The sequence below is a fragment of the Octopus sinensis genome, linkage group LG10 (assembly GCF_006345805.1).
Source record: "Octopus sinensis linkage group LG10, ASM634580v1, whole genome shotgun sequence".
Lineage (NCBI taxonomy): Eukaryota > Metazoa > Mollusca > Cephalopoda > Octopoda > Octopodidae > Octopus > Octopus sinensis.
Genome location: NC_043006.1, coordinates 49,090,118 through 49,110,233, shown reverse-complemented (window position 1 = coordinate 49,110,233; position 20,116 = coordinate 49,090,118). Strand labels below are relative to the sequence as shown.

The following is a 20,116-nucleotide window of genomic DNA, read 5'->3' as shown; positions in this document are numbered from 1 at the left end:
TGATGAATAGAAATGAATTAAAAGTTGTTTGGTATGTGTCACGGAGCCTTTTTTTTTTGTGCTTGCTCCCTTTAACTTTAGAACTTGGCTATGCCACTGTATGGGAGGTGGTTGTCCTTTTTGTATTGGGATAAAGCTCAAATCCTAAAAGGTTCATGGTGTAGAACTGTATTTCCTCTCAAGGCAGATGGATGCCAAAGGAAGAAGACACTGAGCTAAATATTGTCTTTTCTATACCACATGTTTCTTATCAGATGTTTGATGTCCACTCCATCAAATATGCTAATATTGACTTGACTACAAATTTACGACCTTGTGACTTGACTTGACAGGTGAGTATAATTAACAGCTGTTGTAATATAACTCTTTTACTTGTTTCAGTCATTTGACAGCGGCCATGCTGGAGCACTGCCTTTAGTTGAGCAAATCGACCCCAGGACTTATTCTTTGTAAGCCTAGTACTTATTCTATCAGTCTCTTTTGCCAAACTGCTAAAATACGGGGATGTAAACACACCAGCATCGGTTGTCAAGCGATGTTGGGGGGGGGGGGACAAACACAGACACACAAACATATATATATATACACAGACACATATATGACAGGCTTCTTTCAGTTTCCATCTACCAAATCCACTCACAAGGCTTTGGTCGGCCCAAGGCTATAGTAAGAAGACACTTACCCAAGGTGCCACACAGTGGGAATGAACCCAGAACCATGTGGTTGGTAAGCAAGCTACTTACCACATAGCCACTCTTGTGCCTAGTTGCATAATAATTTGCCTCAAAAATTGCAATTACATTTATTCATTAGAAATCAATTTCTATAAAGTTTAAATAGTGTAAATCAGTGGCTCTCAACCGGAGTCCATAAGGCCCTTGAGGGTCCATATAAGATTTTGTTGTTAAAATTTAGCTGCAAAAAATTGGTTAAAATTCTACAATATACAAAATATTTTACCAATTTTTTAAAAGCTTGAGAAGACTTGGCAAGCCAAGTGAGACCATAACCTCATGGCCTATGCCAGGGGTGTAACCAGCCCACTTATGTGTACCTTTCCTTCATTGGACACTAAACTGTGCTTGCGAAGACCTGTTGAGACAAGTAAAATCGAAATCAAGTTCGATGACTGGCATGTGCTAGTGGAGTGCTAAGAGTACCATCTGAGTGTGATCGTTGCCAGAGCAACAAACTGGCTTCCATGTCAGTGGCACATAAAAAGCACCATTCGAACGTGATCGTTACCTGTGTTGCCTTACTGGCTCTTGTGCTGGTGGCACATGAAAAAACATTTGAGCGAGGTCGTTGCCAGTGTTGCTAGGCTGGCTCCTGTGCAGGTGGCACATAAAAAGCACCATTTGAGTATGGCTGTTGCCAGTACCGCCTAACTGACCCTCGTGCAGGTGGCATGTAAAAGCACCCACTACACTCTCGGAGTGGTTGGCATTAGGAAGGGCATCAAGCTGTAGAAACTCTGCCAGATCAGATTGCCTCGTGCAACCATCTGGTTCACCAGTCCTCAATCAAATCGTCTAACCCATGCTAGCATGGAAAGCGGATGTTGATGTTGATGATGCTTTTAAACATTGAATGGCTTGGAGGGTCCATCTGAGTAAAATAGGAATCAAAGGGGTCCATAGATAAAAAAATGGTTGAGGGACAAGAAAACCCTATTGAGCTTAAGTATTATTATATCACTTACTTGCTTCAGTTATAAGACTGCAGCCATGTTAGGGCACAGCCTTTCAGGGTTTAGTCATATAAATTGACCCCAGTATTTTTCTCCTAAGCCTGGTGCTTATTCTATCAGTCTCTTTTTGCTGAACTGAACTGTTCGGTCATGGGGATGTAAACGAACCAACACCGATCAAGTGGTGGTAGAGAATAAAGACACACACACATACATATAATGGATTTCTTTTAGTTTCCATTTACCAAATCCACTCACAAGGCTTTGGTCAACTTGGGGCTATAGTAGATGTTTGCTGATGGTGCTATGCAGTGGGACTGAACCCGGAACCATGTGGTTGGGAAGCAAACTTAGTATTATTGTATATATTATTATATAATAATAGAGACTGATAGAATAAGCACCAAAAGTACAAGGGTCAGTTTGTTTGACAGCTTGTTTACGAACTACATGGTCCCGGGTTCAGTCCCACTGCATGGCACCTTGGGTAAGTGTCTTCTACTATAGCTTCGGGCCGACCAAAGCCTTGTGAGTGGATTTGGTAGATGGAAACTGAAAGAAGTCTGTTGTATATGTGTATATGTGACCGTGTGTGTATCGTTGGCGATTTTTTTTCCTCTATCTTCCCTTCTCCTATGTTTCCGACGAAGAGCTCTGCTCGAAACGTTAAACCCTCCTTTCCTGAGCGTCCAATAATACTATATTTGTTCCATGTCCTCGCATTGTTGTGTTTTTTTGTGCTTTCATGTTTGAATTAACTATATATATATATATGTGTGTGTATAAGTTTGTGTCTGTGTTTGTCCCCCCAACATCGCTTGACAACCGATGCTGGTGTGTTTACGTCCGCGTAACTTAGCAGCTCAGCAAAAGAAACCGATAGAATAAGTACTAGGGTTCCAAAGAATAGGTCCTAGGGTTGATTTGCTCGACTAAAGGCAGTGCTCCAGCATGGCCGCTGTCAAATGACTGAAACAAGTAAAAGATAAACGATATAGTGACCCTTAAGTTCAATAGGGTCTTTTCATCCCTCAACCATGTATTATATAAATCATTATACTGCACAGAAATGCCAGTTAGTTACAAAATCGACTGATCATCAGACAAAATCCCTAGAGGTATTTTGTTAGATCCTTTTTCATTCAGAGCTCAGATTCTGTCAGGGTCAGTTTTGGTTTTACCTACTTCTGGGAAGTAGTAGCTGCTTTATACTGAAGATCAATTTAATCTAGTGTGAGATTGCATTCCTAATAAAATCTTTGTGAATGGAGTCGGTAGACAAAAACTGAAAAAGCTTGTTGAGGCCCCAATAAAGCTACTAGGTGTTACCCAGGCACTAAACTATGAGTCCACTGCATCTTATAGTGGAAACAGCTGCAAGCTAATGAAGTCCATACGATAATTGCTTATCTTTTTGTCATTTCTTTTTCTTATTGTATAATATACATATGTAGCGCGCGAGAATGAGGATATTTGACCGTAACTGCAGATATAATCGGCTGTGCCATTTGCCTTTGTGTGAATGTAGGCGTTTGACTCAGCAAATTATATTTTTTTGATATACTCTACTGAAGATCTGAAAATGATTATGTAAGTAAAATTACACAATCTATTAACGGTGAAATAATTGTATAAAGTTAATCTATTTTTTCGTTATTTTTCATTTGTCCTGCTCGCTTACATTCTTGGCGCGTTGAACTAATTCTTGAGAACAATTCTTTAGTGGTGGATTCCCTTCGTGGATCTATATCTAGCGTTAGAGTGACCACATGTGGACTCTCTCTCATTACTTGTATGTATGTATGTATGGATGGATGTATGCATGTATGAATGTGTACATATGTATGTGTGTGTGTGTGTGTGTGCATGTTACTGTCTTCTTGACTTAGCTTCATGTCTAGCTATATTACCTTAAATGGAAACAGGTGATGGTTGGCGACAGAAAGGGCATCCAGCTGTAAAAATAAATTCATCTCGATGCATTCTGTCTGACCCATGCAAGCATGGAAACTAGGACGTTAAAATGATCATGATAACGACGACTACATCACACAATGATCACAAAACTACCACACACACACACACTATGGTTATATATTTTGTTGCACACACAGGAATATAATAGAGATGTAGGAAAATAAATCTGTTCGTTTACCCTTCCATATATGGAAGGGTAAATGAGGTTGAAGCACCAATTACTTAATTAGGCATTGTTGATTTTTGTAAGAAGAGTTAAGAAAATTGCTGAAGAATACAATGCAACTATAGAAGCAAAGAGAGAAAAACTTTAGTTGCTAAGTCATTATACTTAACATGACAATTACCGCTACCACCATCACCGCTAACAGTAACAATAACCGGAGCCAACAAGGAAGCCTGTACGTGGTCATTCGAACGAAAGAAATAGCAACTAATTCTCCTCTAAATCACCTTCTACATTCTTAGAAAAGGGCACACTGGATAATGTAGCCCTGGGTTTTTAGTATATAGGAAAAAAAAAACAAAAAAAAAACGGGATAGCCAAGGCTGGAATGCCTTTAATTATAGGTCTGCTCGATCAGGAATAACCTAGGGCTGAACAATACCCATCTGACATTGTAGTGTACTGATGGTTAGCGAAAAGACAATAGTATGTTGGATGAGTGTTTGTGTGTGGGTAACTGTAAAATATTCTAAAAATATCTTCGGTTTAGTTCCAAGTATTTTTGTGTTTTGCATATATCAACTTTTAAACGTTGGAAGTAAAAAAAATTAAGACGAAAAGAACCGTGTTTACAACAATGATAGAAAATAGATGGATATATTCGTGAAGAAGGAAAAGTGAAACATACGAGAGAGAGAGAGAGAAGAATCATTGGTTTTTGTGTATATAAAAGGCGTTGTGCAAGTGCAATGTTATGTAATACAAACCAAGTCAATGCAGCCAAATCACTGAGAGTATGCTTTGCTCCTGAGGTTTTTTTTTTATATATATATATATATGTAAATTCCCATTGAAGGAAGAAGGGTTAGAGAAAGCTTGTGAATGTGCGTGTGTGAAGTGCGCGCGCGTATGCATATACGAGAGTGAGAGGGGGGCAGAGAGAGAAAGAGAGAGAGAGAGAAAGAGAAAAATAGAGTTGCAAGCAACGTACGAAGTCATTTGGAATGCAAGCAATAGAAAAATCAGATGTAGAAAGACAGGTGGGGATTTTCGTAGTTATTTCCAGGTATTTTTCCATCTCCTTATGTTACCTTATATCGCCTTGCAGCAGGAAAGTAAATCGATTGATCAGCTGTATAAATTATCGATTACAAGAAGGGAGAAGGAGGTGGAGTTGTATAATAATAATAATAATAATGATAATAATTGAAATACCTCTCATACTCCCTCTGAAAACTACTGTTGTAGTTAAGTACCACCTGTTTTCTTCTCTCTCTCTCTCTTTCTCTCCTGCCAGCGACCCCTCCCATATGAGTGTTAGTCGAAATAAATAAACAGACATCTATATATAGACACGTGTATGAAAAACCTACATGTGCCTAAATGGAAACGGTAAAACGTGTGATATATATATATATATATATATCTTAGACATACACAAGAATAAAAAAGAAAAGCATATTAAATACATATAATTACGCGCAGATATTAATTAGATTGTTAGATAGAGGGGTGCGTGTGTGTATGCCTGTATGTATATATATATATATATATATATATATATATATGAACGATAGAAACTGTTGCATGAGGAGGAATTTCGAGACCAAAAGAACTGTAACAGAAAAAAAAAGTTAATAAAAAATAACGTTAACGAATGGTTTTGACATTCGTAGATCAGCTGAAAAAGAAAAGTGGGGTTTGTCTGTGTATATATATATATATTTATATATATAGACACAATAATATAAAGACAGGAGGAGAAAGGTTTGTCTGTGGCAAATACATTGAAAAAAAAAAAAAAAAGACGGAAGGAGGAAGCTAGAAGCTTTGGCATCACATGATACAGCAGTAGCAGCAACAATAACAATAACAACGACAGCTCGCCAAATCTTCCAAGAGACACCCTGCTCCACTAGTCATTTAGACAGCAACACAGTGTTTTTGTTTGTTTTTAAGGCAACTGGAAAGATACAGTACAGAATGACACTTGGCTGGAATATTTATTTCAACACATTTCTCTTTTGAAACGTACACAATCATAGAATATATACATATATAACAAAAAATTTAACACTATCGACTGTAAATATTTTTCATGTTTTACCAGAACTATTTCTAAATTTCTATAATAGACCCTGGATAGAGATAATATATATCTTCTTTAATTAATCTTATTTAGCAGTATTGCAGTGCTCGTTCCAATGTAAATAGCAAGCGTAAAAGCGTTATGCATTTTTCGTTGGAGGTAGAATAGTAGATCCTATGGAGCTTTTTATTAGTGCTCAGACTCTCATTATGCAAATGAATTTCTTCTGCCCGGGATTCAGAGTACTGTAGATATATGAAAACTTGAGATAAAATACCTACATTAAGAAGCTATTATTACCATAGCTTCATGTTCCTCTGTCGCCAACTTTTCATTCATCGAGATGGCACTAAGGTATTATTACTCGATTGTATGATTTCTCACCATCATTGAAGGATATATATACACGGGTATAAGCGTGTTTAAATTTGCTGCTTCTCAGTTAAAAAAAAATAATAATGTAAGGAATTAATATTTTCCTCATCGCAGTGACGATAGGTGCAAAGACAGACATTGACATACTGACGTACGAGGGTGTATATATTAATATCTACCCAGTTAAAATTTAAGTATAGTGCTCCAATAATTTTTACATATATGCACACTCGTTCATACTAAAGTTTTTTTGTTTTTATTTTAGCATAGGTCTACTTATAACCTAGTGTTTATATACAAAAAATGTTTGAGTGAATATTATTGTTTATATAAACAATATACATATTTTTAAAATATACAACAGTATGTAAACAACATATTCTACGTACATACAAGATTATGTATATAATGGTATGGAGAAAAGTGTTTTCGAGGTAGACAGATAAAGTTTTATATGCATAAGTATACGAGCCATAGACTATACGTAACGATATATGACTTATATTCTCTACATGTCTACGTTGAGTTGAACTTCCATTAATGTATAAGAAAAATTGCACATAAAGTTTTGAATACACCTATGGGTGTATGACTAATATTTTCTTTCTTATATACGTGTGATCAGTTTTTCTCTGACACATAGTAGTATAGTGTTTATATAAGTACATAGATCTAGCTCACTACTTAAAAATCACCAGTATGATGTGATATGTAAGTCTAGGTTAACCCTCTAAAATTACTTAATCGACATTATATATATATATATATATATATATACATATATATTCTATGTAAGTTTATATAATACATATTAGGTGAACAGTTTGTATACATTAGTATTATTACCTAATAGCAGTCGGCATGACTAGGCAAGAATCTAGTAATTTATTCTAGGAGTAGGACAAGAGGGACGTCACAGCTGATAGCGAGAGAGGTTTGACAGCAGGGGAGTGGAGCTTGACACTTCAGTCTCACTCCAGCAGTATAACAACAACAACAACATGAGTGTGCTGAGAGTTGACAATAACCAAGCCACAAAAACTATTATTATTTTTACACTGTGAACATTAGTTAATGTGTTTGCGTGTGTTTGTATATCTGTTTTCTGTAATGTATTCTCTATGTCTATGTCTATATATGCATGCGTGAATGTTATAAAGTTTTACTGAACGACATTATCTGCTCTTGCCTTTGAAATTATCTTAGTTTAAGAGTTTTGCTCGTTTCTGTTCTTGCGATTAGTGAGAACGTTCACCCGTCGAGATTATATATATATATATATATATATATATATATATATATATATATACTCGGACAACTAGCCCAGATCAAGTTAGTATTTCACTTCACTTATACACACTCACAAATACATACACACTCATTCACTTAGGCACACTCACTCACTTATGCTCACTCACATTACATTCGCTCTCACTCACATACTTACTCATACAGCTACAGTACACCATAGACTCACGGTTGGTGATAGTTTCCCGAATTACTTCTCTCTACCCGATGTTTCATAAGACGAACACAGATCGCCTGGATTGTATCGAGGACAAAGAGCCATTCGAACCAATAACCCCTGTGAATGCGGCAAAGAAATAACAAACCATGGACGTGTTTTATAGACAGGCATATGGGTGTCCCTCACTCACCCTATTATATACGGACACACAAACAGCTGAGTGTATTATCTACATTCGTACAGACAACTAAGTGTCTCGACGAATATACACATATACATAAAAACAGCTGAGTGTTTATATATATACATGCAATCAGCTGAGTGTATATTCCAATAGGCAGATGATTGTATATCAGTATAAAGAAACCGAAGCCAGGAAGAAGGGTGAATTAAGAGACACAGTGTGGTGATAAAGAGAGAGAAGTGAGTTTATTTATTTCAGGCAAGAAGACAGAAGGTCAACTATATACTTCAGCTGCGGGTTCGATGTCTGTCTCTGTGTGAAGTGGACGACCACTACGACAACGACACTCACCCTCTCGCTATACTTTATCTTCTGCCATCATCGGACGTGGCAATGAAGCCTGAACCAGGTAGGTAACCTTTTTTTCACACATTCCCTTCAATTATACTCTAATCTTTCTCTCTGTCTACTACATTTCATTCAGTCTCTCTCTCTCTCTTTCTTCTCTCCCTCACTCTCATATACACTTTCATTCTATCTACTCCTCTTTCTCACTCTCACATACACACTCCGTTGTTATCTGTTCCTCTCCCTTTCTCTGTATTGCTCTCTCTCTCTCTCTCTTCCTCATTCTTTTTTCCTCTCTCTTTCTCTCTCTCTCTCACAAAATCTCTCTTTGTTTAGATCTCTTCAGTTTATACTTCTCTCTGCTATAATGTCCAGCATTAAAAACACTCCTTCATTCTAATATTTTCTCTATCTATCTATCTATCTATCTATCTATCTATCTATCTATCTACCATTATATCCATCTATCTATCAATCAATCAATCAATCTACCTATCTATCTATCTATCTATCTATCTATCTATCTATCTATCTATCTATCTGTCTGTCTGTCTGTCTGTCTGTCATCTATCTATCTATCTGTCTGTCATCTATCTATCTATCTATCTATCTATCCGTCTATCTATCTATCTATCTATCCGTCTATCTATCTATCTATCTGTCTATCTGTCTATCCGTCTATCTATCTATCTATCTGCCTATCTGTCTATCCGTCTATCTATCTATCTATCTATCTATTTATCTATCTATCTATCTATCTATCTATCTATCAATATATCCATCCGTCTATCTGTCTGTCTGTCTATCTATCTATCCATCTATCCGTCTATCTGTCTGTCTATCTATCTATCCATCTATCTATCCGTCTATATATCTGTCTACCTATTTGTCTATCTATCTATCTATCTATCTATCTATCTAGCTAGCTATCAATATATCCATCCGTCTATCTGTCTGTCTGTCTATCTATCTATCCATCTATCCGTCTGTCTATCTATCTATCTATCTATCTATCTATCTATCTATCCATCTATCCGTCTGTCTGTCTGTCTGTCTGTCTGTCTGTCTGTCTATCTATCTATCCATCTATCTATCCGTCTATATATCTGTCTACCTATCTGTCTATATATCCATCTATCTATCCGTCTATATATATGTCTATCTATCTATCTATCTATCTATCTATCTATCTATCTATCTATTCATCCGTCTATCTATCTATCTATCTTTCTTTCTTTCATCTATCAGTTTTCTTTATTGAATCGTTTCTTTCCCGTGCTCTCTCCGTCTCTTTCACTGGCATTCACCATTGATTTCTCTCTCTCTCTCACTCTCTCTCTGCTTCTCTCTTCACTTACACTCTCTGCCCTCACCCACTCTCTCTGTCTTCACACACTGTCTTTCTCTGCTCTCTCACTCACATAGCCTCTCTCTCTCTCTACCGTAACAGCTCTCTTTCTTACTCTCCGTCACCAAATAACACCCATAAACGACCATAAACAACAACCATATCAGCAAAGCAAGTGACATAAAATAAACAAAGAAAAAACCTTAATCAACAACAAACAACACGACCAAGTTTTAACAAGAAACTATTTAAGTATAAATCTTGTCCATGAAAGCATAGTTAAGTTGTAGGTAAAGAAAACGGATGAGAGCCACAACACAGCGGAAGATTTTTCTAAAATTTTTATTTCTTTTAAAGTTTCGTCTTTCACAAGGTTTAATTCGTGAAAATCTTTATTTCAGACGTCCTCATATCTGCTTTGATACTGTCAAACCACTCACCAATGAATGTTCGTGTGTGTCTGCGTGTATACATGCTTATATCTGGAATTTTATTATGCATACATGTATGATAAACACACACACACACACACATGTATGTATGTATGTATAACAAAGCGTGCATTGTGAATTTGTCATATACATGTGTGTGTGTGTGTATGTATTGTGCTTCTTTCAGATATGGTTTTTTTACAGACGATACACACACACACACAACTGTGTGTGCGTATGAGTGTATACGTATGTGTTTGTGTGTGTGTCTTTATGTATGTGTATATTCGTGTGTGTGTGTAGGTCCTTGTGTATGTGTGTATTCGTGTGTGTGTTCGCGTAGTGTGTTTTTGTGTATGTATGTATGTATTCGCGTATATATATATATATGTATATATGCATATAATTATAAATACACTCACGGACATTTCTAAACGTGCACGTTGATATGCATGATTGCGTTAATGTTAAAGTGCGCACACACACACACACACACACACAAATATTTATATATATGCATATTCATATCTGTGTACCGTATCGCAAGGTGTACGTTCTCAGGTGTAGGTGTATACGTGTGTGTGTATATGTGTGTGTGAGTGAACAAAGCAGATAGCTATATAAAGCCTATGTGTGCAGATAAACGTGCCAAGTACATGGGTGTGCGTATATGTCTGCGAATGGGTATCTCCAACTCTGAGTGTAGGTGTAAGAACACTCTGGCTGATGGTGAGTGTGTGCGTGTGTGTGTGCTTATTTGAACACATATGCACTTATGTCTAAAAATGCACAGGCAGTATATGCTAGGAAATATTACTTACTATTATGCATACGAATTCCCTGTGTGTGAATACACACACACAATAGTATGTAAATGTCTTGTGTATCCATTATTTTACTTCGGATTTTCTTTGTATTTGATATAGCGTGTTTGCAGATATGTTTGTGCTGTATACCTGTGTATAAATTTCTTTTACATGCACAAATAATACACACACATTCTTTCTTTCTTACTTTCTTTCTTTCTTTCTCTCTCTGTCTCTTTTATGCACAGACAATTTTTTGCGAAGTCTTTTAATTTGCTCATCGTTTGATCAAGCCCCGAGACAGTCACACACACACACACACACATACATGTATACTTAGATGCACACACGTATATACAGTATGCTTAAACACACACACACACACACACACAGACGCATGCAGGTACGGTTACACGTATTTAGCTGTAAAGCTATGTGGCTCAAAACACCGAGTTGCATTATCAAAGAAATTTTTAAGTATAAAATATATTGAAGACTATATGTGTTTGTTCATATATGTATATATATATATACAGGTTTGATGATGCAAAAAGAAAAATATAACTAAAAACATGAGTGTGTATATGTGATTATATATATATATATATATATTATATATATATATATTGTGTGTGTGCAAATGTACAGTAGGTAGAGTGTTAGGTTGTTAGGTAAAACACCTTGTGGTATTTGGTTGCGTCCCTTTATGTTGTGAGTTCATATCTCGTCATAGCTTTTCCCTTCCAAGGACAATAAAATATGTAGCAGATAGACGAAGTACTGGTTCTCATCAACTAGACCACAGAAGGCGGAGATAAGCAAAGCGACACATACATATTGTCTGTGTGTCTATGCATGCATGCATGTGTATCTGTGTGCGTATGCATTTATTGTGTATTTTATGTACGGGTGTGTGTGTATATGTGCGTAGTTGTGTGTGAGCGTGCGAATATATAAATGTGTGAATGTATATTTTGGCATTTCGCTTTGGTAAAGCGATGCTGTGTGTGTATGTGTTCGTGCGTGTATATGTGTGCATGTAAGTGAATCTCCTCTCTCCCACCCCTTGTCTCTCTGTCTATATTTATATATATATATATATATATATATATATATATATATATGCATATGTGCGTATACGATGTTTATGTATGTATGAGTATGCGTTTGAGTATGTATCTTATACAGGTGCATTTATCAATATGTATGTATGTATATACATGTATTTAGGAATATTTTACGCATCTGTCTATGCGTATGTATACGCTCGGGTCCATACGTATATTCATGTGCATAGACATGCGTCCGTGATTTTGTATACACCTCTCTATATGTCCATATATACATATACATTGGTGTTTCTGTGTGCGTATATACATTTGTGCATGTAGATTTTTTTTTGTGTATTTGTATGTGCATCCATGCGTGTGGGTGTGCACGCATTCATGTGTGTGCATATATTAGTGTATTTACGTGAGTGTACGATTGCATTGTGCACGGATATTCACATGCACGCGCTCGGTTGCACACGTGCATGCATATGTACGTATGTGTGCGCATATGTACACACACATATATGTATGTGTATATATTTGTATGTATATACATGTGTGCGTGCGTGTGTGTGTGTATATATACATACGCACACACATATGTATATATATATATATATATATATATATATATGTATGTATGTATATATAGTGGCATTAATTAGTGTTGCTATATAGTAAATAGCACATTGTTACATTAAATGCTTCCTGAATTACTAAAATTATTTTCACTTTGTGGGGAAGTAAACAAACACCTGATGTCATATGCAATCAATTTCAAAAGAATAGGGGAGATAATCTGAAATCGTAAACAAGTATCCTTGATTAACATGCCGTTAAAGAAAGGACAGTCTGTCTGTCCTTTCTAGAGCAGAGGACAGATGTGAACATGTCATTGTGCTTCATTGTTATAAAGACAGCTGTGTCTTACCTTCACTCCAGGGAAATATAAGTTGTAACCTTATACAGAAAAGAGAGACCGTGTATGCGTATGTGTGTGTGTGTGCATGCGAATATGGATGCACACACACACATCTTTTTATCTATCTTTTATCTCTTGTTTCAGTCACTAGATTGTGGCCATACTGGAGCACTCCCTTGATGGATATTTTAGTTGAATGAATCGACCCCCCCACCCGCCCAGTACATATCAATTTTTGAAAGCCTGGCACTTACTCTATTCATGTGTTTCGTTGGACCACTAAGTGATGAGGGACATAAACACACCAACACTGGTTGTCAAGCAGTGTGGGGGGGAGGGGGCAAACACAGAGGTAAAGACACACAGACCTATACATGAAAGGCTTCTTTCAGTTTCCTTCTACCAAATCCACTCTCCAGGCTTTGGTTGATGTGAGACTATAGTAGAAGACACTTGCACAAAGTGTCACACAGGTATGACTATAAGCACAGTAGGACCTGTGCTTATAGTCATACCTGTGCCTGTATGTATATAAAAGCTGATACAAAGGCTGGTTGGTTGGTTTCTTTAGTCATGCTTTACATTGTATGAAGAGAAAGAGAGAGAGTAAAAGAGAGATACAGAGAAAGTTAATATAAGAGGTGCAGGATGAGTGCACATACTAGGCTTGGTGGCAGGAAATGTGTAAAGGAGTGCCACACACACATACACACAGTGAAAGGGAATGAATCATTGGGTGGGAAGAAAAGAGGGACTAAAGGGTAGAATAATTTTAACAATTATTCAAATGAGAAATTTTATTTTAATTTTAAGTTATAAAATTTTTTTTTTTTGAAAATATTTATTCATTTCATCATTTTCTATTAGCCCAGGAAGTTTGATAAAAGTTTATGATTATTGTATATACCTGCCATATTTCCTGCTATTACCCATGGTTGCTAAAGTATACTTCCAAACTTACCTGTCATATGACAGCTAATACTCTAACCCTTTAGTGTTCTGATTATTCTATCAAACATAATGCCTATTGATTCACATTGATTTTGAATTAACCATGCATCATCTCATATCTTCAAGATCTTGATGGTGTAATTACTTAATGTAGAATAACATTGTAGGGTAGGTGTGAGAGCCTGGATCTGGTCAGTTTGAACATAAAACAGATTAAATATTTTGGCCAGATATGGCCGGTTTAAATACTAAAGGGCTAAAGCTTATATCATCATCATCATCATTTAAGGTCTGCCTTCTATGCTGGTATGGGTGAGACAGTTTGACAGGTGCCGGCCAGGCAGAAGCCTGCATCAGACTACTGTGTCTGTTTTGGCACGATTTTTACAGCTGGATACCCTTCTTAACACCGATCACCCAGCAGAGTGGACTGAGTGCTTTTTACATGGTACAAGCACAGCTGGGGTATATATATATATATATATATATATAATATATATATATATATACACACAGTCTACCCCCACTCTTATACCGTTCTGATTTTCCACCAACCCCACTTACCGGCATAGAATTATTCAGACCTGATTTCCGCCTATGTTATTAACTAATGTTTAATTTCCCTGATTTTTTGCCCCTTGATGTCTGCCATCCGCCAATACAATATACAATTTGCAACACAAACGTTCCTTAATAGCATAAAACTCTCCCAATTTATCACCAAATCACAACAAATTTACTGCCCAAACAATTTTGTGATACTTGAGTAGCATTTATAAACACATATATATATATAGTTAATCCAAACAAGAAAGCACAAAAAAACACAACAACGCAAAGACGTGGAACAAATATAGTATTATTGGACGTTCAGGAATGAAGGAAAGAAGGAGGGTTTAACGTTTTGAGCAGAGCTCTTCGTTGGAAACATAGGAGAAGGGAAGACAGAGGAAAAAAAATTGCCAACGGTGCACACACGGTCACATATATGTATATACACATGTGTATACACGCTGTATATACACACACGCACATACACGCTGGGCTTCTTTTTAAGCTTTTGTTTACCAAATTCACTCCAAACATGTTGCTGTCTGGGCCTACAGTTGAAGACACCCAAGAAGCCAAACCTGAAATTGAGGTTGCAAAGCAAATTTCTTCACCTCAACTCAAGGCCACGCCAGTGCCTATATGTATGTATATAATATGTGTGTGTGATCACTATTTAACATCCATTTTCCATGCTGGCATAGGCTGGATGGTTTGACAGCAGCTGACCTGCTGCACCAGGCTTCAATCATTTGTTTTGGCATGGTTTCTATAAATGATGCCCTTCCTAATACCAGCCATTAAAATTATCAATGATATAATAGGAAATAATACAGGAATATTTAATGCTTAAACCAGCCTGTATATAGCTTGACTTACCCGAGGATTGAACTCGTACTTCTAGCTAACCTGGTGCACTTAACATGTAAACAACACTGATATGCATTGTTCTATTGTATCACAAGACAATAGATGAATACATCACCGTTATGTCTGACAATTGAACAGATGAATGTGTGATGCATTATCTAATGCTTTCTTGTCAACCAATCAAATCTCGCTGACTAATCATATGTTGATGTATTTATGAATATTTTTTCTTATATATTGTTATGCTGCTTCCTTTCATCAAATGTTTGAATAATTTGTAACATAAAATTCAGTGTAACAATTCAAGCTGCTTCTCATAAAATATACAAACTCTATTTTATGTATTGATGTGTAGACTACTTTTTTCCCCTTCATTTGTAAACATTCATGCATATAAAATAAATATGTTTTTGTGTTTTGTTTTTTCCTCTTGGCTGGAATGCAGACATGCTGGGTACTGCATTTGAAGGTTTAGTTCAGCTGTTCACAACTTGGATCTATATGACCCCTGGGGGTCCATATAAGAGTTTGGGGATTCGTATAAGCAAATTAAGTAAATTGGGCTCACAGTATTATTTGAATGGTCCATGAAAATATTTTGCTGTAGATGTATTCATTGCAAGAAACAGCTAGGGTTTTCTCTCTAACGTTTCACATAGTTCAATCTACACAAATGAATGTGTGATGAACAAAATAGTAATTTTGAAAGAAGTACCTATAGAATTAATTTTTAAACATCGAATGGCTAGGGTGGGGAGGGGTCCACCAGAATAAAATAGTAATCAAAGGGGTTCTTAACCCTTACGTTACCAACCCGGCTGAAACTGGCTCTGGCTCTGAGTACAAATGTCTTGTTTTCATAAGTTTTGAATTTAAATCTTCCATCAAACCTTAGTCACAATTTATGTTCCTAGCTTAATGATAACTAAGTTACTTTACTAAATTCTTTGTTATATTTAAAATTAATTAAAAGAAACACAGAGCATCTCAAAATAAATGCAGTAACGAAAGGGTTAAGTAAAAAATAGTTGAGAATGACTAGTTTAGCTGAACAGATGAATTCAAGTACTTCTTTTATTTTATTTTTTTATGGAATGTGTTACATATTCTATTAGTAGCTATTGGTTAACTTCCAACTTACCGGAACAATAAACCACCACCTGTTGTCAATGGTGGTGGGGAGAACAAGCTCAAAGGCACACCCACACATACAATGGGCATCCATACAGTTTCCCCTCTACTAAATTCACTTGCAGGGCATTGATCTAGTGACTGTATAGTAAATGACACTTATTAAGATACTGTGCAGTGGGAATTGAACCCAAAACCACTTTGTTGCAAAGCAAGTTTCATAACTACATACCCAGGATATACTCTTTACTCTCTATTTTACTTGTTTCAGTCATTTGACTGTGACCATGCTGGAGCACCGCCTCAGGGTCGTACTTAATTTATTGCCCTGAAAGGAAAAGTCGACCATGGCGGAATTTGAACTCAGAACATATCTGCAGACAAAATACCGTTAAGCATTTCATCCGGCGTGCTAACGATTCTGTCTGCTCACTGCCTTATGATTGTTGTAAATGAGCATCACTGTCATACAAGTGATGTCCTTCATTTCTGTTCCTCCATGAAAGCATCTGGTCATGGCTTGCTTGGAAACAAGTGAGGGTTAGCAACAGGAAGGGTATCCAGTTGCAGAAAATCTGTGTCGACAGCTCCAGCTGACATATGCAAGCAATGATGACGTTGTTGATATAGCATTGTCATAGTCTCTTTAGAGCTTACATCCTGTAAGTAGTTGATAAAATATATGCCAACAGACAGTTTATAACGAAAGATATCAGCTAAGTTTCTCTATGAAACATTCTCTTCTGATAAACCATTGTATAAACCATGTATTGCAGGACAAAAGATTCCGGACAAGTTAATATGGCTTTGAATTCCAGTTGTTACCATATTTTTAGTTCACCTATATTACTAATGCTCTTTTACTTGTTTCAATCATTTGACCGTGGCCATGCTGGAACACTGCCTTTAGTCGGGCAAATCGACCCCAGGACTTATTCTTTGGAACCCTAATACTTATTCTATCGGTTTCTTTTTGCCGAACTACTAAGTTATGGTGATGTAAACACACCAGCATCGGTTGTCAAGTGATGTTGGGGGTGGCAAACACAGACACACATACATATATACACATATATACGACGGGCTTCTTTCAGTTTCTGTCTACCAAATCCACCCACAAGGCTTTGGTCGGCCCAAAGCTATAGTAGAAGACACTTGCCCAAGTTGCCACACAGTGGGACTGAACCCAGAACCATGTGGTTGGTAAGCAAGCTACTTACTACACAGCCATTCTTGCGCCTAATTTTCACATATATTATTTATTTTGTCTGTTCTTGTTTGTTCCCTCTATGTTTAACCCCCTGTGGGCAATAAAGAAATATATACTACTAATGCCATTTAGAAAGGCTTGTTTCTCTTCCTATATATGACTGAAATTTAGTGCACACCATCAGAAGCCAGTATGTTAACCCTTTTGTTACCAACTCAGCTGAAACCAGCTCTAGTTCTGAGTACAAATGTCTTGTTTTCATAAGTTTTGAATTTAAATCTTCCACCAAACCTTAGTCACAATTTATGTTCCTGACACTAGCTGAATGATAACTAAGTTACTTTACTAAATTCTTTGTTATATTTAAAATTGATTGAAAGAAACACAGAACATCTCAAAATAAATACAGTAACGAAAGGGTTAAAGATCTACTGTCTTCGTCTCTGTCTGTTTGTCTCTGTTTGTGATCTACTGGTTCTTAATTATTTTTAGACAGCGTTCATTCTCCTAAAAGCTAAACTAGGCACCTGATCCCTCACCCAGCTATTAATTCAAAATCTAATCTATCCATCATCTGTCTAACTAGCCTGTTAGATTAACGATATCTATAATGTCAGTTTGCAGTTTTTTTAATATTATTTTGTAATAATGTTGAAAACAGAGAATTATTAATTTTTTTCTTTGATCTTTTTCTTTTAATAAGCAAAAGAAAAAAAAAGACAAGATATTCCTTCCACTTCTTTCATCCTTCCCTCTATGGAAACACGTACCCTCGTTGAAAGGACAGAGGTTAAACGTTGGTTGTTAGACATGCTAGAAACAGCAGTCAAATCTCATTCAAGCCATGTTGGGGCAGTATGTCAATGAGTTCTGATACTTATTCTACTGGTCTCTTTTGATGAACTGCTAAGTTATGGAGATGTAAACAAACCAACATTCGTTGTCAAGCGGTGGTGGGGGAAACATATCCACACACACACACATGTAAGGCTTCCACACAGTTTCTATCTACCAAATTCACCGACAAGGCATTGGTGCCACTCAGTGGAGCTGAACCCAAAAACCATGAAGTTACAAAGCAAGCTTTTTATTAATATCGAGGAAAGATAAAAGACTGGATGGTCACAGCTGGAATGTCTTTTATCATAGCTCTGCTCAGTAAAGGATGCACTGCAGTTGCTGTATTATAAGTAATGTTCAACAATAAATAACAAGAAAGAGTGGGGGAAGCAATTGCTACATGTTTTAGTGCCTCCATGTTTTAAAATCGTCTGCTCTCTTTTTTTATTCACCTTGTTTTCTTCGCTGCTAACCTCAATTGTTCAACTTTGATGCGTTGGGTAAAAAGATGTGTTGTTGGCTCAGGGATTTACGATGTGATTATTTTTAATGAATTTTCGTTCGTTCTTTTTTCTTTCTCTCTTTCTTTTTACTGTTCTTCTTTCTCCCTCTTTCTTTTTCTCTTTCTTTCTGTTTTTTTTTCTGTTGTCGTTACCGACGAATTTTAACAGCGATGGATCTAGTAACAGAAAGAAAACAACAAAAGATGTTAGAAAAAGTCCTAACAAACAAGATTTAGTTAGTATAATAATTTCCGCTCTTTGTGAAGTATTATAACGTAACTGTGGTGGTGGCGATGGTGGTGGTGGTGATGATGGAGAGGAGTGGTGTTTTGAGATGAAAGGTGTGGGAAGTGTTATAGAGGTGTTCCTGGTGATTCTTGTAGGAAGTAATAAAGCCGATATAGCCCTTCCTCTTTTCACTGCGTATGACTGACAGAGACCTCCTTGTTGGCCCGTCATTCTTGTTTAACCCTCGGTCAGCAATAATCCTGCAGACCTATGATGAAAAGCGTTCCAGCTGTAACCAAACCATTCTGTTTATTTTATTTACTTATTTATCGAACACAGTGTTTTTCTGGGATTACATTATCCATTCTTCCACCAGTTTCTTTTTATATTAGCCGATTGGAATAGTGCGATTTGAGGTGATATTTGGCTGCTGTATCTAGCAGATAGAGCGACCGTGAAGATAAATTTCACTTATTGCTATTAACATTCGTTCGTTCGCCTGGTAAAAGTCTTGGACTCGATTTATTCTTAAAGATACTTTTAAGCAATTTAACTATCCTACCCTGTAAGAGAGCATATCGACCTATTTTGTCAAATCAATAATCGAAAACGATTTTAAAAAGTGAGAAAAAAGATTTTTTAAAAATTATCAAAGGCGCAGGAGTGGCTGTGAGGTAAGTAGCTTGCTTACCAACCACATGGTTCTGGGTTCAGTCCCACTGCGTGGCACCTTGGGCAAGTGTCTTCTACTATAGCCTCGGGCCGACCAAAGCCTTGTGAGTGGATTTGGTAGACAGAAACTGAAAGAAGCCCGTCGTATATATGTATATGTGCATGTGTGTGTATATGTTTGTGTCTGGTGTTTGTCCCTCCAACATTGCTTGACAACCGATGCTGGTGTGTTTACGTCCCCGTAACTTAGCGGTTCGGCAAAATAGACCGATAGAAATAAGTACTAGGCTTACAAAGAATAAGTCA

General features: G+C 36.7%; 1 protein-coding gene across 3 annotated transcripts in view; it reads left to right on the top strand.

Annotated features, from left to right (window-relative positions):
* The first annotated feature begins 6,591 nt into the window (after positions 1-6,591).
* LOC115216438 (protein FAM214A) overlaps positions 6,592-20,116 on the top strand; it is a 230,286-nt gene continuing 216,761 nt past the window's right edge. For 2 of the 3 annotated variants that reach the window (XM_029785774.2, XM_036506630.1), the window contains exon 1: positions 6,592-8,358. Coding sequence is in view for 1 of the 3 variants with exons in the window: in XM_029785775.2 (XP_029641635.1) it covers positions 8,343-8,358 (16 nt within the window). In the remaining 2 variants the exon portion in view is untranslated. The remainder of the gene's footprint in view (positions 8,359-20,116) is intronic. The other variant, XM_029785775.2, reaches the window with a different exon arrangement.